The 15,136-nt window shown below is 49.8% G+C and overlaps 7 protein-coding genes across 7 annotated transcripts; 4 read left to right on the plus strand and 3 right to left on the minus strand.

Annotated features, from left to right (window-relative positions):
• Positions 1-307: 307 nt before the first annotated feature.
• On the minus strand, positions 308-1,237 carry CDEST_11628 (uncharacterized protein; the record flags this gene model as incomplete). Its single annotated transcript, XM_062927784.1, has 3 exons — positions 308-526; positions 917-1,124; positions 1,191-1,237. 3 exons carry the CDS (start codon positions 1,235-1,237, stop codon positions 308-310), a joined length of 474 nt encoding a protein of 157 aa, XP_062783835.1.
• Positions 1,238-2,667: 1,430 nt separating this feature from the next.
• Positions 2,668-3,506, plus strand: CDEST_11629 (uncharacterized protein; the record flags this gene model as incomplete). The annotated part of the gene is made up of 2 exons (XM_062927785.1): positions 2,668-2,797; positions 2,854-3,506. The coding sequence occupies 2 exons, from the start codon at positions 2,668-2,670 to the stop codon at positions 3,504-3,506; spliced, it is 783 nt and encodes a 260-aa protein (XP_062783836.1).
• Positions 3,507-4,646: 1,140 nt separating this feature from the next.
• CDEST_11630 (Putative class I glutamine amidotransferase) lies at positions 4,647-5,820 on the plus strand. Its single transcript, XM_062927786.1, has 2 exons — positions 4,647-5,350; positions 5,407-5,820. Exons 1-2 carry the CDS (start codon positions 4,756-4,758, stop codon positions 5,529-5,531), a joined length of 720 nt encoding a protein of 239 aa, XP_062783837.1. The 5' UTR covers positions 4,647-4,755; the 3' UTR covers positions 5,532-5,820.
• Position 5,821: 1 nt separating this feature from the next.
• On the minus strand, positions 5,822-7,142 carry CDEST_11631 (Putative aminotransferase class V domain, pyridoxal phosphate-dependent transferase, major). Its single transcript, XM_062927787.1, has one exon. The coding sequence runs from the start codon at positions 7,103-7,105 to the stop codon at positions 5,828-5,830; it is 1,278 nt and encodes a 425-aa protein (XP_062783838.1). The 5' UTR covers positions 7,106-7,142; the 3' UTR covers positions 5,822-5,827.
• Positions 7,143-8,177: 1,035 nt separating this feature from the next.
• On the minus strand, positions 8,178-9,656 carry CDEST_11632 (uncharacterized protein; the record flags this gene model as incomplete). Its single annotated transcript, XM_062927788.1, has 1 exon — positions 8,178-9,656. One exon carries the CDS (start codon positions 9,654-9,656, stop codon positions 8,178-8,180), a length of 1,479 nt encoding a protein of 492 aa, XP_062783839.1.
• Positions 9,657-11,310: 1,654 nt separating this feature from the next.
• On the plus strand, positions 11,311-12,188 carry CDEST_11633 (uncharacterized protein). Its single transcript, XM_062927789.1, has 3 exons — positions 11,311-11,628; positions 11,697-11,845; positions 11,902-12,188. The coding sequence occupies exons 1-3, from the start codon at positions 11,350-11,352 to the stop codon at positions 12,026-12,028; spliced, it is 555 nt and encodes a 184-aa protein (XP_062783840.1). The 5' UTR covers positions 11,311-11,349; the 3' UTR covers positions 12,029-12,188.
• Positions 12,189-13,388: 1,200 nt separating this feature from the next.
• On the plus strand, positions 13,389-14,900 carry CDEST_11634 (uncharacterized protein; the record flags this gene model as incomplete). The annotated part of the gene is made up of 6 exons (XM_062927790.1): positions 13,389-13,499; positions 13,553-13,648; positions 13,704-13,740; positions 13,808-13,875; positions 13,938-14,341; positions 14,414-14,900. The coding sequence occupies 6 exons, from the start codon at positions 13,389-13,391 to the stop codon at positions 14,898-14,900; spliced, it is 1,203 nt and encodes a 400-aa protein (XP_062783841.1).
• Between the last annotated feature and the right edge of the window lie 236 nt (positions 14,901-15,136).

The following is a 15,136-nucleotide window of genomic DNA, read 5'->3' on the forward strand; positions in this document are numbered from 1 at the left end:
GGCTGTTGATCTCATTCAGGGTGAGAGGCTGAGGACGGTGGCCTAGAGTGACAAAGGGTCGAGTCTGGACGGTGACGGTATTCCAGAGAAGGGCGCTGCACTTCGAAGATGGTAGCCAAGAGAAGTTAAATCCGGTGGTGACTGTCCCCCGTGTATTCTCATGCGTTGGTTGCATTGTTGAAAATTAATCGACTTAGATCCAGTGAACGGGCGCCATCCCAAACACGGAATTCCTCTCGTAGTTTATCCCCTCCCTTCTGTTCAACAAGACAGGCCAAGCTCTTGTGAAGCCAAAGACGAGGCCCGTTCAAGCATCTTCGTCCTCAGAGACATCTCGGAGACTAAGAGTCCGAAGATGGTCAGGACAGTAATGACGCAAGCCGATCTCGTGCCCGGGAACATGGCCGCTTTGATACACAAGACTAGGCTGCACGACTACGAGGCCAAGGCAATTGACGAACATAATGAATCGGGGTTCACGAAAGGGAAGGGGGTCAACATTATGATTCCGCATAAGAGCAAGGGCCTAGACTTGGAGATCAAGCAGGCATGGTGGTATCTCAGCAAGTAACTTTGGACCACTTTCCTACGAGTTTTGGAAATGATTCTAAGCCCCTTCGCAGAGTTCTTGAGTCTCTGTTGAGTCCCTAATGTACTCTTCCGGTCCTAGACAAACTACATGATGGTACCCTAGTTCGCCTCGCTACCTTGGGCACCGCACCTCTTGCTGCAGTAATGTTCAAACTATAAGAAAGGAAGGAAACTGATTGTTAGCTGCATACTCCTAGTACTTCAGATGGTGTTAAGACATTACCTCATCGCCACCAATATGCCAGCCGTCAGAATGGCAAGTAAGTTGAATCTAAAGGGTTATCAGTGTGGGCTAAGGTGAAATGGAGGAATGGACGAAACACACCGGGCTGTAAAAGCAATCGGGGCACCTATCCCACTGCTTGTTTCCAGTATTGCGAGCCTTGTAGAGTCTGCAAGCACACTCGGTGGCTTCCTTGTGGATTTCGTAGTCCTTGGCCCAGGTGTAGCTGGGACTGAAGGGGGTGCCGCCAACAGGAGAACGTGTTCGGCCGGTCACACAAAGAGCGTCGTTATGCAGGCCGGCAAGGGCTCTGTGTTAATACGAAAGTTAGCAATCATGTCTCCCTTAAAAGGCATATGCAAGGACAAAGACTGACCCAGTGGCAGAAAGTGCCAAGATGAGCGAGACTGTGGATAGATACATGTTTAAAATTCTTGTCGTAGGGTGTACAAAGTATGTCTGAAGAAAACAAGATGGAGACGAAGCAATCCTTCGAAGAGAAAAGAAGATGGAAGATCATTTTATAATAGCTCGGAATCTCCTGTTTACCAATGAGCCTGTGGAGTCGGACAATGAGGCCTAGATGCTTTGCCTGATGTCGTGGGCCATCGTCTCAGGTCAAAGAACAAGGCTTCAACGCAGGCCCATCTCAAGAATCCATAATCAGGATGAAGACAAGCGGTGCAATTGTTTCTCCGAATTATGATGCACTTACGAAGTACCACCGCTCAGGCTGACTGAGGTAGGTACGTACGTTATTGATGAACCACTTGACATCTTACGAGTCATTATACGCAGCTAGCTGGGTTGATTTCTCAACTGGTCGAGACCATGATCCCTGGAGGCCCCATTGCAGTGACTCCTGCAAGTAGGGCCTCTCTTGCCCGAGCAATGATGATGTTTAGCTAAACTGAACGGCCTAGGCCTAATTGTTACGGGTCCTGGATTTTACGTGTGGCTTGTTAGGGAAGTAGACGCAATCTGAGTAAATTAAGTGGATAGTATCTTGCAGACCATGGTAAATTGGATTGTTGCCCAGCAAAACGAAAACGAGATAAGCATTTGTTCCCGGGAGCGTCAACACACGTTGGATACCGGATTCCGATGGGGGAGTGGAGACGGCGACTAGATCGAATGGCCAGATCATGTCTTCGTTGGTCCTGCCTTTTCATGGCCGCCGTCGGAAGCTCCCCTTCAATTTGAACCTAGAACCTACCATCACTAATACGAATAACGGCATCACTTTGTGCTGTTCTTTCAGCTCGATCGAGTGACCTTGTGAGACCAATAATACACCATGACATCTATGAGGATGAACTCGTTTCATTGGATCCACTCGACCTCGGGACAAGAGGTACCGAATCTTCTTCGTACCTCTAGAACCGAGAACGGGATAAGAATTCATTTTCGGAAAGTGAGATACGCGGAGAACTCTTCACAGTTGTATAGGCTTGGATGGATCCGCTTTATCGGCGTGAGGGTTACTAAGTGCAACAACTAGCGCATTTGCAAGAGAGGGACCCCTATGCGTTTCGAGTCAGGACAGGCTTGATGTCCTGTACTTCATAGACGTGATGCTAAGAATCCAGACCAAAACCTCGGGATTGCAAATTAATAGTAAACAAGACTAGACCAGAGAACGATATGAGAATTGAACAAAAGATCATGCGCGCTAATGTGGGATCAGCCTCGGATTTAGATCATGCCGGCATCAAAAGGCGCAGAGGTATGGGAATGACTCGGGGCAGAGCTGTATATAAGCTCGGAGAAAGTCTGCATTTCTTAACTGTTTTCGCAGCCTGCATCTATCACAATTGTGCTACAAACAATCCTCCCTTTCAACACATTTCAAGATGAAGTTCACCCTACTCGCTGGTCATTTCCTGACTTTTGCTGCCGCCAGTGCAGTACCTATCCTCGAAGGCAACCTAGCCACAAGAGAGCTCCAACCTGGTGAAATCATACTCATCAACGGCAATAAGAGTAAGTCATTTTGCTCCTCTAGGCTCAAAGAACGAGATGCTAACCCGCGTTGGCAGCGGATGTTGTTACTGAAGCCGCGCTCCACGAGTTCTATAAAGCGGAAGGCATTCTTCTCGAGAAGCCTGCCATTGACGAGGAGTGGCTCAACTTCGTCCCCGAGCTTGTCAACGAGACTTCGGCTGAACTTTCGGCCCGTCAGATACGGTGCTCTCCTACCACATCTCTGGTTGTGGATAGGCAGGAGAGATTCGTCGATTGGGACGTGCAAATGTCCCCAGTTGTTCTTGGAGCTGGCGCCGGCATTACCCTCAGGGTTGAGAGTGGCTGGACTGTTTCCAACGCCGTGTCTGTTTCGGCTGGTGTTGACGGCACTTGGGTAAAGGAAAGGCTCTCTACCACCTTTGGGGTTAGCTACACTCGGACTTGGACCTCTGTCACGTCTCAGAGCTACCAGGTCCCGATTCCCGCAGGCCAGCGTGGAGTCTTTGTTACGCAGCCCTGGACGAATCGCAAATACGGCCGCACCTTCCGGGGATGCCCTGGTTCAATGGTCCAGACCGGAACCTTCATGGCAGACTCGCACGAAGAAGGATCATACGAGAACTCTCGCTGGGTCTCTGGCCAAATTACTGCTTGCATCAAGCGCTATGGACCCAAGCAAGTAGGAAAGAGAATGACTCGCTGCAACGGACAGGGCGAGTTTCGATGAAGGGAATACGACTTGTCAGTCTTTGATTTTGCAAGATTTCCACAAAGTCTTTGCGAGTATCAAGGATTCAATTTTGGTGATGTGGAAACCAAGCTTCCTTGTTTAATTGGTTTTTGTTGGGAGGTGGGAAGGGGGAGATAAGAGAAGTGGGAAGCAGGGGGGGCGGTGAGATATAAGAGAAGGAAGCATACAAGCTTACTGGTTTGATTTGGTTTATCTTGGGAGGTGTAAGGGGAGGAGGTTGACTTTCAGTTCAGGTAGAAACACGTTTTTATTTCTTGATACAAAAATGGAGCTTATTACAGGTCTCACTTTATCTACAGTGCCTGTTTCAACGATCCAAGGGATCACATGACAATCACAACCAGGATTTTTCAAGTGGCGCCTGTCTGGGTATGAAGTTGCTTGAAACCACGTTTCCATGCTATCCATGTGCAAGAACTGGCGATAACAGGTAGGCAAAGCCCCGCTTCAACAGGGATACAAACGATCACCTAATTAAGCACAGCAACCACTCTTTCATCTGCATCGAATTAACATCAATTGCCTCACAAAAAATAGGCTTGCTTGTGTTAAACCATGCATATTCCTAGCATATATGCCACCCGCAAGACGCATTGGACGGTATCCTTTTCCAACTGATTAACCTTTGCAGCCAGGAGAAGCGTTCTAGGACTCAGGAGCATAGGGTAAACACGCCTTTTCTTCTTTTCAGAAATCTAAAATTTAGGAGGCTTTTGTAATCATGCATTACTGATATTACTATGATTCCTAGTTTCTCTATGCGCCGTATCGCTTGTTGCCGGTGAGTCATTCGGCAGCTTGCTGATTCACGATGTTGGTTAGAGTACGTACAACTCCGCAGCTCCCCAGTGATGTATCCACTGTGTCAAGATAAACCAATGGGAAAGACTCCTGAGAGCCTGTCGACGAGGTCCAATAGGAATCACTCCTTTCTCAGACACCACTTTGAGTAGGGCAGCCAGTATAAACCAATAGGATCAACTCCTCTCAGCATGCACACGTTATCCCAAAGGAGCCTCTTCTCGTCCTGGAAGGCATAGTACACCAACCGAATTGGAAGGTATAAGAACAAGCTCATGTTCCTCACTTGAGAAACCTGTCAGACAGCAGCTTTCACTCAACAGGCCCAAGAGCATCTCATCTCTTATATTCTCGTCTTTTGACCTCGCTCTAATACAACATCAAACGGTTCTAACTCGACCTCTCTTCTACTTTAACATTCAAAATGACTTTGCCTCGTCGCGCTCTTATCAGTATTACCTCCGCTCAGGCGACGCTCTTTCAGGGCAAGGAGACTACCGGACTGTTCATCAGCGAAGCTTTACACCCCTACAATGTCTTGAAGGCTGCCGGCTTCGAGGTCGATCTCGCCTCCGAGACGGGTTCATACACCGCGGATTGGCTTTCGCAGCAACCCGACTTTCTCCACGGTGAAGATCTTGCCGTCTGGGAAAACGTTGAGAGCGACTTCCGGAAGAAGCTTGACAATATGCCCAAAGCCGCAGACCTGGATGGCTCCAATTATGGCATCTTTTATGCTTCAGCCGGCCATGCCGCCCTCATCGATTATCCTACGGCCACTTCACTTCAAAGAATTGCCGCACAAGTCTGGGCCAACGGCGGCGTAGTGTCATCTGTGTGTCACGGTCCCGCCATTTTTGCCAACTTGGTTGATCTGGCGACCAACGAACCTCTCATCAAAGGCAAGAGGATCACCGGATTCACCACTGAGGCCGAGCACACCATGAAGATCATGGATGATCTCAGAAGCTGGGGCACTGAATTGGTCGAAGAAGTCGCTGCTCGACTCGGTGCGACATGTAGGCATTCTCTCGCCCAAGACTTCACACTTCAATGAAGCTAACCTATGATGTAGACGAACGTGCACCTGGGATCTGGGACGATTTCCACGTGGTCGATGGCCGTCTCGTTACGGGCCAAAATCCTGCTAGTGCTAAATCCACTGCAGAGGCTGCAGTTGCAGTTTTTGAAAAGTTGTAATAGAAATTCCTGTCGAACAAAACCTGTTGTCCAAGGATACTGAGGTCCCGATGTTGGGGGAAATCAAACAGATAGAATTCAGCTGAGTAGGCGGTAGAGTTCGGGTAGAACTTAAGATGAATTGGTTGCGTTATCCTTGGTTACTCCTTATAGAAACTTTTCACCTTGTCAAAATCAGTGCCTTTCGAAAAATCAAACAGCGTCCCCATCATCATTCTCCTCAGACCTCACTTCTTCACTTGGGATGACTTTTGTATCCCCTCTTTATGGCCTTCCCCCTTCATTCCTTCATGGCACTAACACGCCGGGATGCCGCTCAGGATCCCAGACCTGATCACCTCCGCCAGCCTTCTCACGTCCTCCAGGCTGTTGTAGAACCCGAAAGAGACCCGAATCCCCGTTCGGAACCTCGTCGCGACAATCCCTGCGTCCTCCAAGCGCCCAAACCACCTCGGATCGTGTAGTCGAAGAACATGCAGGTGCGGCGCGTGCCGTCTCCTCTCGCTCGGACCAACGACGTCGACGCCCATCTCCGCGCAGGACCGCCGTAACGCGTCGCCGAGGCCGTACAGATGGCGCTCGACATTCCGCGGCCCCATCACCTCCAGATAGAACTGCAGGAACGCCCTCGCCGCGACGGCCGAGACGAAGCTCATGTTGGCGTGTTCGTATCGCTTGGCCGTGGGGTGGAATACGACGGGCCCCTGGGGCACCATGAAGTCTTCCGAGTCGCTGACGCTGCTCACGCCGCCGTACCCGACAATCGGCGGTGTCGGGTCTGTCTCCCTGATGACTTCCGCGTCGACGTACAGCGCCGCGAGGCCCGTCGGGGTGTTCAGCCCCTTGTGGAGGCTAAACGCCGCCGCCGAGACGCCGAGGTCCCGGACGTCGACGTCTGCGAAGCCGACCTGCTGCGTGAGGTCGGCCAGGACGTGGATCCCCCTGGGGCGGTAGGCCGCGCACACGCTTGCGACGTCGTTCCACTGTCCGCTGTGGAACATGATCGAACTCAGCCCGATCGCTCTGGTCCTCTCGTCCACGTAGGGCGCAAAGGTCTGCGCGTCCGCGGCCGCGGGGTCCTCAGGGTCCGTAGGGACGAGCTGGACCTCGAGCCCAGAGGACCGGAGCGTCATCCACGCGAAGGCCTGGTTGGGATGCTCGCAGTCGAGGATGACCACGTTGTCGCCCGGCGAGAACGTCAGCCCGTGGATGAAGCTCCCGAGGCCCTCGGTCGTGTCTCGCACGAAGGCAATGGTCGAAGGGTCGGCGTTGATGTACCTGGCCAGGAGCGTCCTCACGGCCTCGACGTCTTCTTTCCAGGACGGCTTGGGTGAGGGGTGGTGGAGTGCTTCGGAGCAGAAGCGGGATAGCGCCTCGTTGACGATGAGGTTTGAAGGGGGCATGAAGGCGGCGTTGAGGTGGACCGTTTTCCCGTCCGCAACGAGGGGTACTAGACGGCGGAGCAGCCCAAAGTCTGGGGTTGGAGCATGGAGGTTTCGTTGTTTCGACTTGTCACTGTTGGCTGTGACTAGATATTCCGAGTCGAAGAGGTCTTGGACACTTGAAGGGGCCATGGTGACTTAAATTGGGGGCAGCGGAGTTGGAGAGATTGTGGAACACAACATGGCAAAGTGAAGAGGCAGCAGGGCGGGTTGGACACTTTATATACATCTTTAGTAACCTTGTACTTCCTCGATTTCTCTTGTTTTTAATTCTTTGGAGCTTGGATATCATGCTGTAGCATCAGACATGAGGAGATGCAGTTCGTGGTACAGTTGTCGTCGTGTGAGTGAAAACGCCTCTCCGGGGATGCTCGTGGGCCCGCAATGGAGTTGCAACTCCGCCTCCGTCATCGCCGGCCTGATGCGTTGGCCAGCGCCTGGAAACACTTCGATCAAGTAGTGCAGTGCCATGCAAGGGGCTCTCAACCTTCAATTACACTAAGGATTCATTCGTGCCAGCGCGGCTCATTCGTGGCATTGAGTCAGTGGCAGTTACAAGCTGTCGCCATCTTGGTACTCTGTCCGGCCGGCCGGCCCTGTTACCGGGCACGTACGGGGGAATGCGGCAAACTGGCTTACCCACATCTTCAGCTCCGGGACGTGGAACATGTTCAGGTGCATCCAATCAAACTATCTGGCGGCAGCGAAAAATGGAACGCTGGCAGCCAGACGTTTCCAGTTTCGGCAAGTGTCCCGGGCTTGGTCCGGAGCGGACTTGCAACTCCATTATGGGGGCAACGCCCGGATAAGGTTCCGGTCTCGGAGCCGACTCGAACCACTTGATGGGGGGGGTGTAAAGTTTGCTACCCAAAACCTTGATAATTCTAATCGGTACAGAGTAATCATCTCATTGTTTGTCCTTATCACACACACACTGGAGTGCCAAGGACTCGGAGGCAAACTTAATCACGATCTTCAGGGTTCGGGGGGCACGAGTTGGTAACATGGTTACGACGTCTGCTTATCTCTATGTCTAGTAATACAAGATGATTAACAAGTGACCAGACTCCCCGTGGTCATTCCACTATTCCATTAGTACGTTTTGTTTTTCGCGCGAAGCTCTCGCGTAGAGTAGTCAAGACATGTACTTTCCCCATTCACTCCAAGCAACTTAGATTCACAGTTGCCGCTGCACACGACGACCTTATCGAACGAGAACACGCTGTTCCTCCAACCACTCGCTCGTCACACCCTTCTCCCAAAGAAGCGTGCCCAGTTTGGGGTCCGCCATCAGAAACCGGACCGATGTTCCCGCCCAGAGGTCTCTGTTGAGCTCCCGCTGCATATCGGCGTGGTTCACGCGCTCGGCGACGACAATGACCGTCTTGAAATGCATTCTCCGGGCGCGATGGGCGTTTGAGAGGCTGGTGATGACATTTTTGAGGCCTTGACGGTACAGGGCGCGGGTTGGGTCATTACGGAAGAGCGCGCGGCCCCAGCCGTGGGAGACGGTCGTTGCGTTCAGGAAGATGTCCTCCAGCTGCGCCGGTAACGCGCGTGCGAAGGATAGCCCGCTCCGGTCCATCTCTAACGGGTCCGCGAAGAAGCTCTCCATCTGTACGTGCAGCTTCTTCAACTTCTGCAGCTTCGGGAGGCGGTTGAGGAGGCGCTTGCCGACCATGTCCTCGCCAAAAAAGATGTTCTTTCCGTTGACCTGCAGAACGAACTCCTCGAGGTGGGGGCAGTGCTCCGTGAGTGTCGAGTCGAGGCGGTATTTTGTGACTTCGCTGCTTTTTTCCACCCATTTGTCGTGCTCCCAATGGTACGGAGGGCGCAGTTTCATTGTCAAGTGCGTGACTCGTGGGCACTGGTGGAGGAATCCCAGCAACGCCTGGCCCGTGGCCCGTCCCAGGTCGTCGACTATGATCGTTCTCGCAGACAGCATCTGATGTTTTCCCAACAGATTCAGCACCCGATAGCCATTTCCTTCGAAATTGAGATGCAGAACGTCTGGATCAGCAAGCGTGAGAAGGTGGTACACAGGAGATGGGAGACTGCCTCTGGCAGAGTATCCCGCTTTCCAGGCTGCAACGTCGTAGTGTCCATACAGCCTCAGAGTCTCCAAAGCCGGCAAGAATCGATACTCGACAGGGCCGTGTTCTACTGCATGCGAGATTACGTTCGACATGCCATCCCAAGGGCCCGAAATATCGATTTGATGGAGGTCTAGGTGCTTGAGACGAGGAAGGAAGTAGAACAGGAGGCCCAGCATCGTCGTAAGGTTGTAGGCCATGGATGACCTGCATCTCATCTGGCAGCCACGTACAAGGGCCAAATCAGCATCAGAAATTTCGGACGTATTGAATTGCGATTGAGGCCATGCCTCGTAGCTTTTGGCCGCAGTCATCCGTGCGTCGGGTTCTGTTCCGGCCGGTCGGATGATTAGCTCGTGGATTAGAACGCGCAGTTCCGGGTTCTCGATGACGGTTCGGATGAGCAAAGCCGGTCCAGTCGAATCGAATAGTCCCAGGTTGATTCGACGATACAGCTGTCGCTGAGCAGAGGCGCGGAGCTTTTTATCCACCTTGCAGAGGTTAAGGAGGTCTTGTCGTCTCTCGGAGAGGCAGTCGAAAATTCCATCGATGAGCTCTTGGGCTAGGCCCAAGAGGTGTGGCTTCCTCATAGCTTCGACTCGATGATGTGAAGAATAAGGTTCAGCGCCCTCGGGCAGTCTCTTTGCAAGAAAAGTTGTGACGGTAAGACTGACGAAGACACCAAAGTTCAGTAAACTTGAGGTCTGTACGTGACTATGGAGCAAGACGATAAGATGAAATATACGTACAGACGTAATGATCCAGTTGCTCAATGATATCTGCTGGGTCTGAAGTTTGACTTGGATGAATTTCGTGCGATGATGTCGGAAGAAGGAGCGAGATTCAGAGCACCCGATCTTCCAGCGCGAGTGTTTTGTTTTGATTTGATCGAGTTCTCTAGTATGGAAGGATGGAAGGGGCTGGTTGGGTGTAGACAAGAAGCAAAGAGAAAATGCTGGGTAGACGGGAGTCACGGCTTTGAACGGCTTTAGACTGGTCTTTCACCTGTTTGCGTGTGCCGGATGCTAATCTTACTGGACTCTGGGTCTTTTCTGTGACTTCTGTTCCGAGCAGTTTAAGACTTGTGGCTCGGAGACAAGAGAGAATCAAGGGGACGGGACTGAAGTCGTCTCCCAACACTACTCTCGGCGCTCTGGTCAACATATCCAAGACTGAGTAGAGTGTATGATTACAGAGGACTTCAAACGCTTCCCGTCTAGATTCCTTGTAATTTAAACAACCAAACCTTCCTCAGATGGGCAGTGTATTCCTATTGTTTCCATCTAGCCCATGCCCAAAGTCGCTATACCCACGGCTAGGGCCAAATCTATCGAAGGAAATGGCTCAAACAAGCCCAGGCAAGTTGCTGTAAGCCACATCAACACATCAAATGTAAAGATTCCATTTTTCAAACCAAGGCTTGACTTTTGCCTTGCTTTGCAAGCTTTGGTTGCAACACAGAGCATCCCGGAGTTGTGGACGGAACTTTCGGCGGCAATCCGGATACGAGTGGGTCATCGCAACCCCGGTGTCCCGGAGGGCTCCATCCGGCGTGGATTCAGTTTGCAGCTCACTGTGAGGTATCCATAGCTGATGGTTTATTAGAAATAGCGAGACATGTCTGGATACATCTAGCATCCGCAAGCAGAGCACGTTGAATAGAAGCGCGGCCAGTTCATAGTCTAAAGCCATTTGATTTGATATTGTACCAATCTGTTGTGGTGCTGCAAGCCCACCATGGTCCACAAATAAGTCGACCGGCATTTGAGCATTGACAGCATTGTTCTTTCATAAAATATCATCTTGATCATAACCTCCTCAATCGTAGCTGTTCCTCGTTTGTCTCTAGCTTCGTGTTGCCCTCTGGTTGTTGGATGACCCGGTTATCTTCTTCCAACCCTTGAGAGTCTCTTCAATACGCATGTGGGCGGAGCCCGCCCGCAGAGTAAGCTAGGCACCTTTGCAGTGCATGCATATTTTGTCAATAAAACCACCCTCGTTTATGCATTTCATCCTGCTTAGCAGGGTATGAGCGTCTTGTTTAGGCAGCTACCGCTCTAATACTACCGACCTACCCTGGATTCTGCACCTCGATCCCCTCTCCGATGCTCCTTGCCCCTCACTCTACTAGGATCTTGCGGGATCCTACGGCAAGTTGAGGGATCTTTAAGGATCTTTGGTTCATGGCAAAATGAGTATAAAGTGACTGTCTCCAAGACCTGGTAGCCCGATTCCCTTTCGAGGTTCCTCAGCAGCAAGCTTTAGGTTCCGCCTTCTTTCACAATGGTCAACTTTGCTCTTCCCGCCGTTGCCGCTGTGGTTCTTGCCCAGCTCACCGGAGCCAGCCCGGTCGTCACCACTCGGTCCGACGCCGTCGAGGTGTTTTCCTTCGGCAAATGGATTGACGGCATTATCGCCAACCCCGAAGGAGACAACTTGACTCCCGACGAGGCCGTCGAGGCCTGGCACGCGTCTCTTGAGAATACCAGCGTTGCCCCTACTGGGGAGAACCTTCTCGTGAAGCGTTACTACTGCAACACCATTCCTAACACCGAGGCCTACGTACGTTTCAGGACCTTGATTTTTCCCCTTGGGCCGGTCATCTTCATCGTGCTAACTTGACAACATAGGTCCCCGATGCCGTGGCATGCATCAACGACCTCGCTCGCAGGGGTGGCGAGGCCTGCAGAGTGGACGGCTCCCGCGTGTTCTGCGTCATTGGACGCGCCCAGATCACCGGAGTTGTCGGCGGCGGCGTTAGTTCATCGACTTCTTCTTGGTAAGAACACTTCCGTTCAGTATGCTCAAGGCCAAGTGCTAATACCATGTGTCCAGCAACGACGTCGCACGTGGTGCTGGTTTCGTGATGGATCACTGCACTCGCGCGGACAACACCGTCCAGGGGGCGGAGTTTGCCTACGGCAACGGCAACCTGCTTGTGTGGATCCGCCGTCCCTCTTAGACGTTTTCTGAGCCACAGATGCGTCTGGTATGTGTTGCTACCATCGATGGCGGTAGGCTGGAAACTGAACGGCCTGTCCGGTTTGAAGTTCAGTGGCCTGTATAAGTGCATGTACTTGAGAACAAATATCTATAAAACCATCTGTCAACTAGAAGATAATGAAACAGTAAACTTTTAGTTGGTCAAAAGTTCATGGTACTGTTGCAGGACATTTCACTGCCATTGAATTAAAGAGCGTATTGGAGAGCAGGTTCTTGAACGTTGCCTCCCCTTTAGAAAAGACCGGTCATTATGGCTTAAAGGTGGTGACAGATTCCTCAGTATTAGTTACAGCTGCAACTACAGTCATCTTAGTCTCTAATTTCCTATATCTACTTACTCCTAGTTTTAGCTGCTCTCTACATTAGACTGATATGTAATTATAGTCTCTTTAAACACTTATAGACAATATTTAGCATAAGGTTTAACATCTTTTCTTATAGACCTTAAATTCTATAAATATAATAAAGATTACTACAGTCTACTTAATAGATAGATGCTTTAATTCTTAAATCTAATTTACTTAAAGTGAGTAAAATAGATTATAATTAATTAAGTAAAGTTCTTTTAAAGATGTAGGCAAAGGTATAAAATTAAGACTAATATCTATAATAATAATGCCAAGTTCTACTATCTATACGGAGCACCATCCACCACCTTTTAGCGGCCTAGTCAGGCCACGGGGACTCTAAACACATTACTGACGCTTTAACCACCGAATCCCTGCTAACCTGCTCCTGCGGGGAAGCAAAGCAACCTGAGGAATAAAATAAGCAGGGTTCTCATCTTTAAGAGGTTTTTATTCCAGCCTTCTAAAAGCCAAATTCGTTGGAGGGATAAGGGTAGAATTAAGCTCTAATGTTTCTAAGGTTTGTTTAAATGACACACAGCACAGGCTACTTACTCCTAGTTAAATACTAAAACAAACTTTGCTACTAACTTTTCATGCTGATAGACTGGCAAATGCCTGTAAGATATCGATTCATGTCTTGTAACCTTCCTCTGTTATACTTTACTAGGGTCTGAAATTATTTAATTGCCGCCTTTTGGCGCGTCATTAATTCTATCAGCCAGGACTGTTAGCAGTTTAGAACGGGGTCAAGCGCTTAGTCGAAGTCTTCACCACAATTGAAATTACGTTAGCATTCTAGTAAATCCCCTACGTGCCATATCTATAATTCTGCGACGATAGCTGCCCTGCCGTCTGCACAATTAGCCTGCATAGTAGGTCATTTGCCATATTAAGTTTAAAGCTGGTGTCTGACTGATGGATACCTAGTCTTACGCTTATATCGGTTCTTTGACTGTCTCTTATTAAACAATGTTCGGGAACCTGAGTAGTATTGGCAACTTCCCCTCGCACTACACTGACGAGGGGTTGCCATTTGAAAATCGCAGAAGCACGATTGTGGCCGTGATTGTCACGTTTTTGGTGCGATCCAGAAGATTAAGCCACCCTGGCTCATTGATAACCATCGTTCTCAGGTCCTAGCCTGGCTTTGCGTTGGTCTGCGAGTCTACACGAGAGTGCTTGTTACACGGACACCCGGATGGGACGACTTTGTGGTCGTGATTGCGCTGGTAAGGTTCCCACTCGCGACATTTGAGGATTGTAGACACTGAGTCGATGATACAGCTTGCAGGCTCAACCAGCGCAATTGGACTTTGTTTAAGTAACTACACCTCTAATATACATGCTATCTGACATTGCGATGATACGTAGGGCTAACACGAACTTAGCTACTAACTACGGCATGGGTCATAAACTGAAGGAGGTACCCGACAGTGATAGAGAAAAGTTCTTTTTGGTAAAGTTGACTTCCTTCTAAATCACAATGCTTTTAAGACATAGAGCTCACGTCAGACGCAGCTATTTTACATCTCTAACGCGTCATTTTCCATGTCAAACGCCCTTACAAAACTTTCAATGCTTCTCCAATACCTAAGGATATTCCAAGGCCGCATGCCACGCCTTAAAATTATATCCGTGGGCTTGATCGTTGTTGTATTAGTGTGGGGCTTTGGCTTTACTCTCATGGCCTGGTTTCCCTGCTTTCCACCATACCAGTTCTATACACTGGGGTCAGAATCAAACTGCTACGGATATGGTTCTACTAATCCAATGGAGGTTTATTCTACTGTCGTGGCATCTAATGGATCGAACATGGCACTGGACTTTTTGATCCTTATTCTACCTATATCCCTACTCTTCAGCCAGGAGACCATCCACCGAACAAAGATTGGGCTGCTTATCTTGTTTTGCATTGGAATACTGTATGAGAACTGAAAAAACCCCTAAGTTTTGAATTTCTTGTGCGACGGACTGACTGACGGTTTTACATCCAGAGTTAATGTGATCGCTGTGTGGCGCATTGTTGCCAACAAGGCAACATCGGACAACGAGCCCGATCCAATGAGGATCTTCCCAACTATAATACTCTTGGGAGAGACAGAAAACCGACTATCCCTAGCCCTGGCATCGATTCCAATATTCTGGCCGGTGGTCTCAAGAACGTGGCAAAATCTTGTTATTGTTGTTACACACGAGGTTAGAATCGAGAGCAATCAGCGGCCTCCGAATGTAGGGGAAATAGAGACAACGAGCCTAGGAAATTGCCACCACCGCGTGATTACTGAGGATGAGGCAAACGAGGCTGGATTGCGACACCCGGGGAGACTGTGCGACGTGGACGGGTACGAAATGGGGCTGATAAGTCCCTTTGCTGAGCCTCAAAGTTTCAAGCAAACAAAACCAGAGAAATATCTACGTGATATCTCTGATTTAGAAAGACGTAATTTAGGCTTTGTAACAGTTCCAGACATATCTGAATAAAGGGGGCCGTTACTTAGCTTTGCAGTGTAAGTTTATCCTTCTCTAATAAGAACTTTATGATACAGGAATAGTTAACGTAGCTAACAAGCGAGTTAGATAGACAAGCAAGTAAGATATAACATTGCGCTAATTATGCGTTGAGGCGAATAGACACATTTCTTCTACAGCACATTATGGCATCTAGAAGCAATAAGCCTAATGTACAGCTAGCCCTTTAAGCTATTAAAATTAATCTA

Source organism: Colletotrichum destructivum, chromosome 7 (assembly GCF_034447905.1).
Source record: "Colletotrichum destructivum chromosome 7, complete sequence".
Lineage (NCBI taxonomy): Eukaryota > Fungi > Ascomycota > Sordariomycetes > Glomerellales > Glomerellaceae > Colletotrichum > Colletotrichum destructivum.

Bases quoted from the DNA above. Each gene is read 5' to 3' on its own strand.
- CDEST_11630 (XM_062927786.1), top strand. From the start codon at position 4,756: ATGACTTTGCCTCGTCGCGCTCTTATCAGTATTACCTCCGCTCAGGCG. The intron at 5,351-5,406 runs GTAGGCATTCTC...CCTATGATGTAG, and splicing joins TGCTCGACTCGGTGCGACAT to ACGAACGTGCACCTGGGATC.
- CDEST_11631 (XM_062927787.1), bottom strand. From the start codon at position 7,105: ATGGCCCCTTCAAGTGTCCAAGACCTCTTCGACTCGGAATATCTAGTC.
- CDEST_11633 (XM_062927789.1), top strand. From the start codon at position 11,350: ATGGTCAACTTTGCTCTTCCCGCCGTTGCCGCTGTGGTTCTTGCCCAG. The intron at 11,629-11,696 runs GTACGTTTCAGG...TTGACAACATAG, and splicing joins TTCCTAACACCGAGGCCTAC to GTCCCCGATGCCGTGGCATG. The intron at 11,846-11,901 runs GTAAGAACACTT...CCATGTGTCCAG, and splicing joins AGTTCATCGACTTCTTCTTG to CAACGACGTCGCACGTGGTG.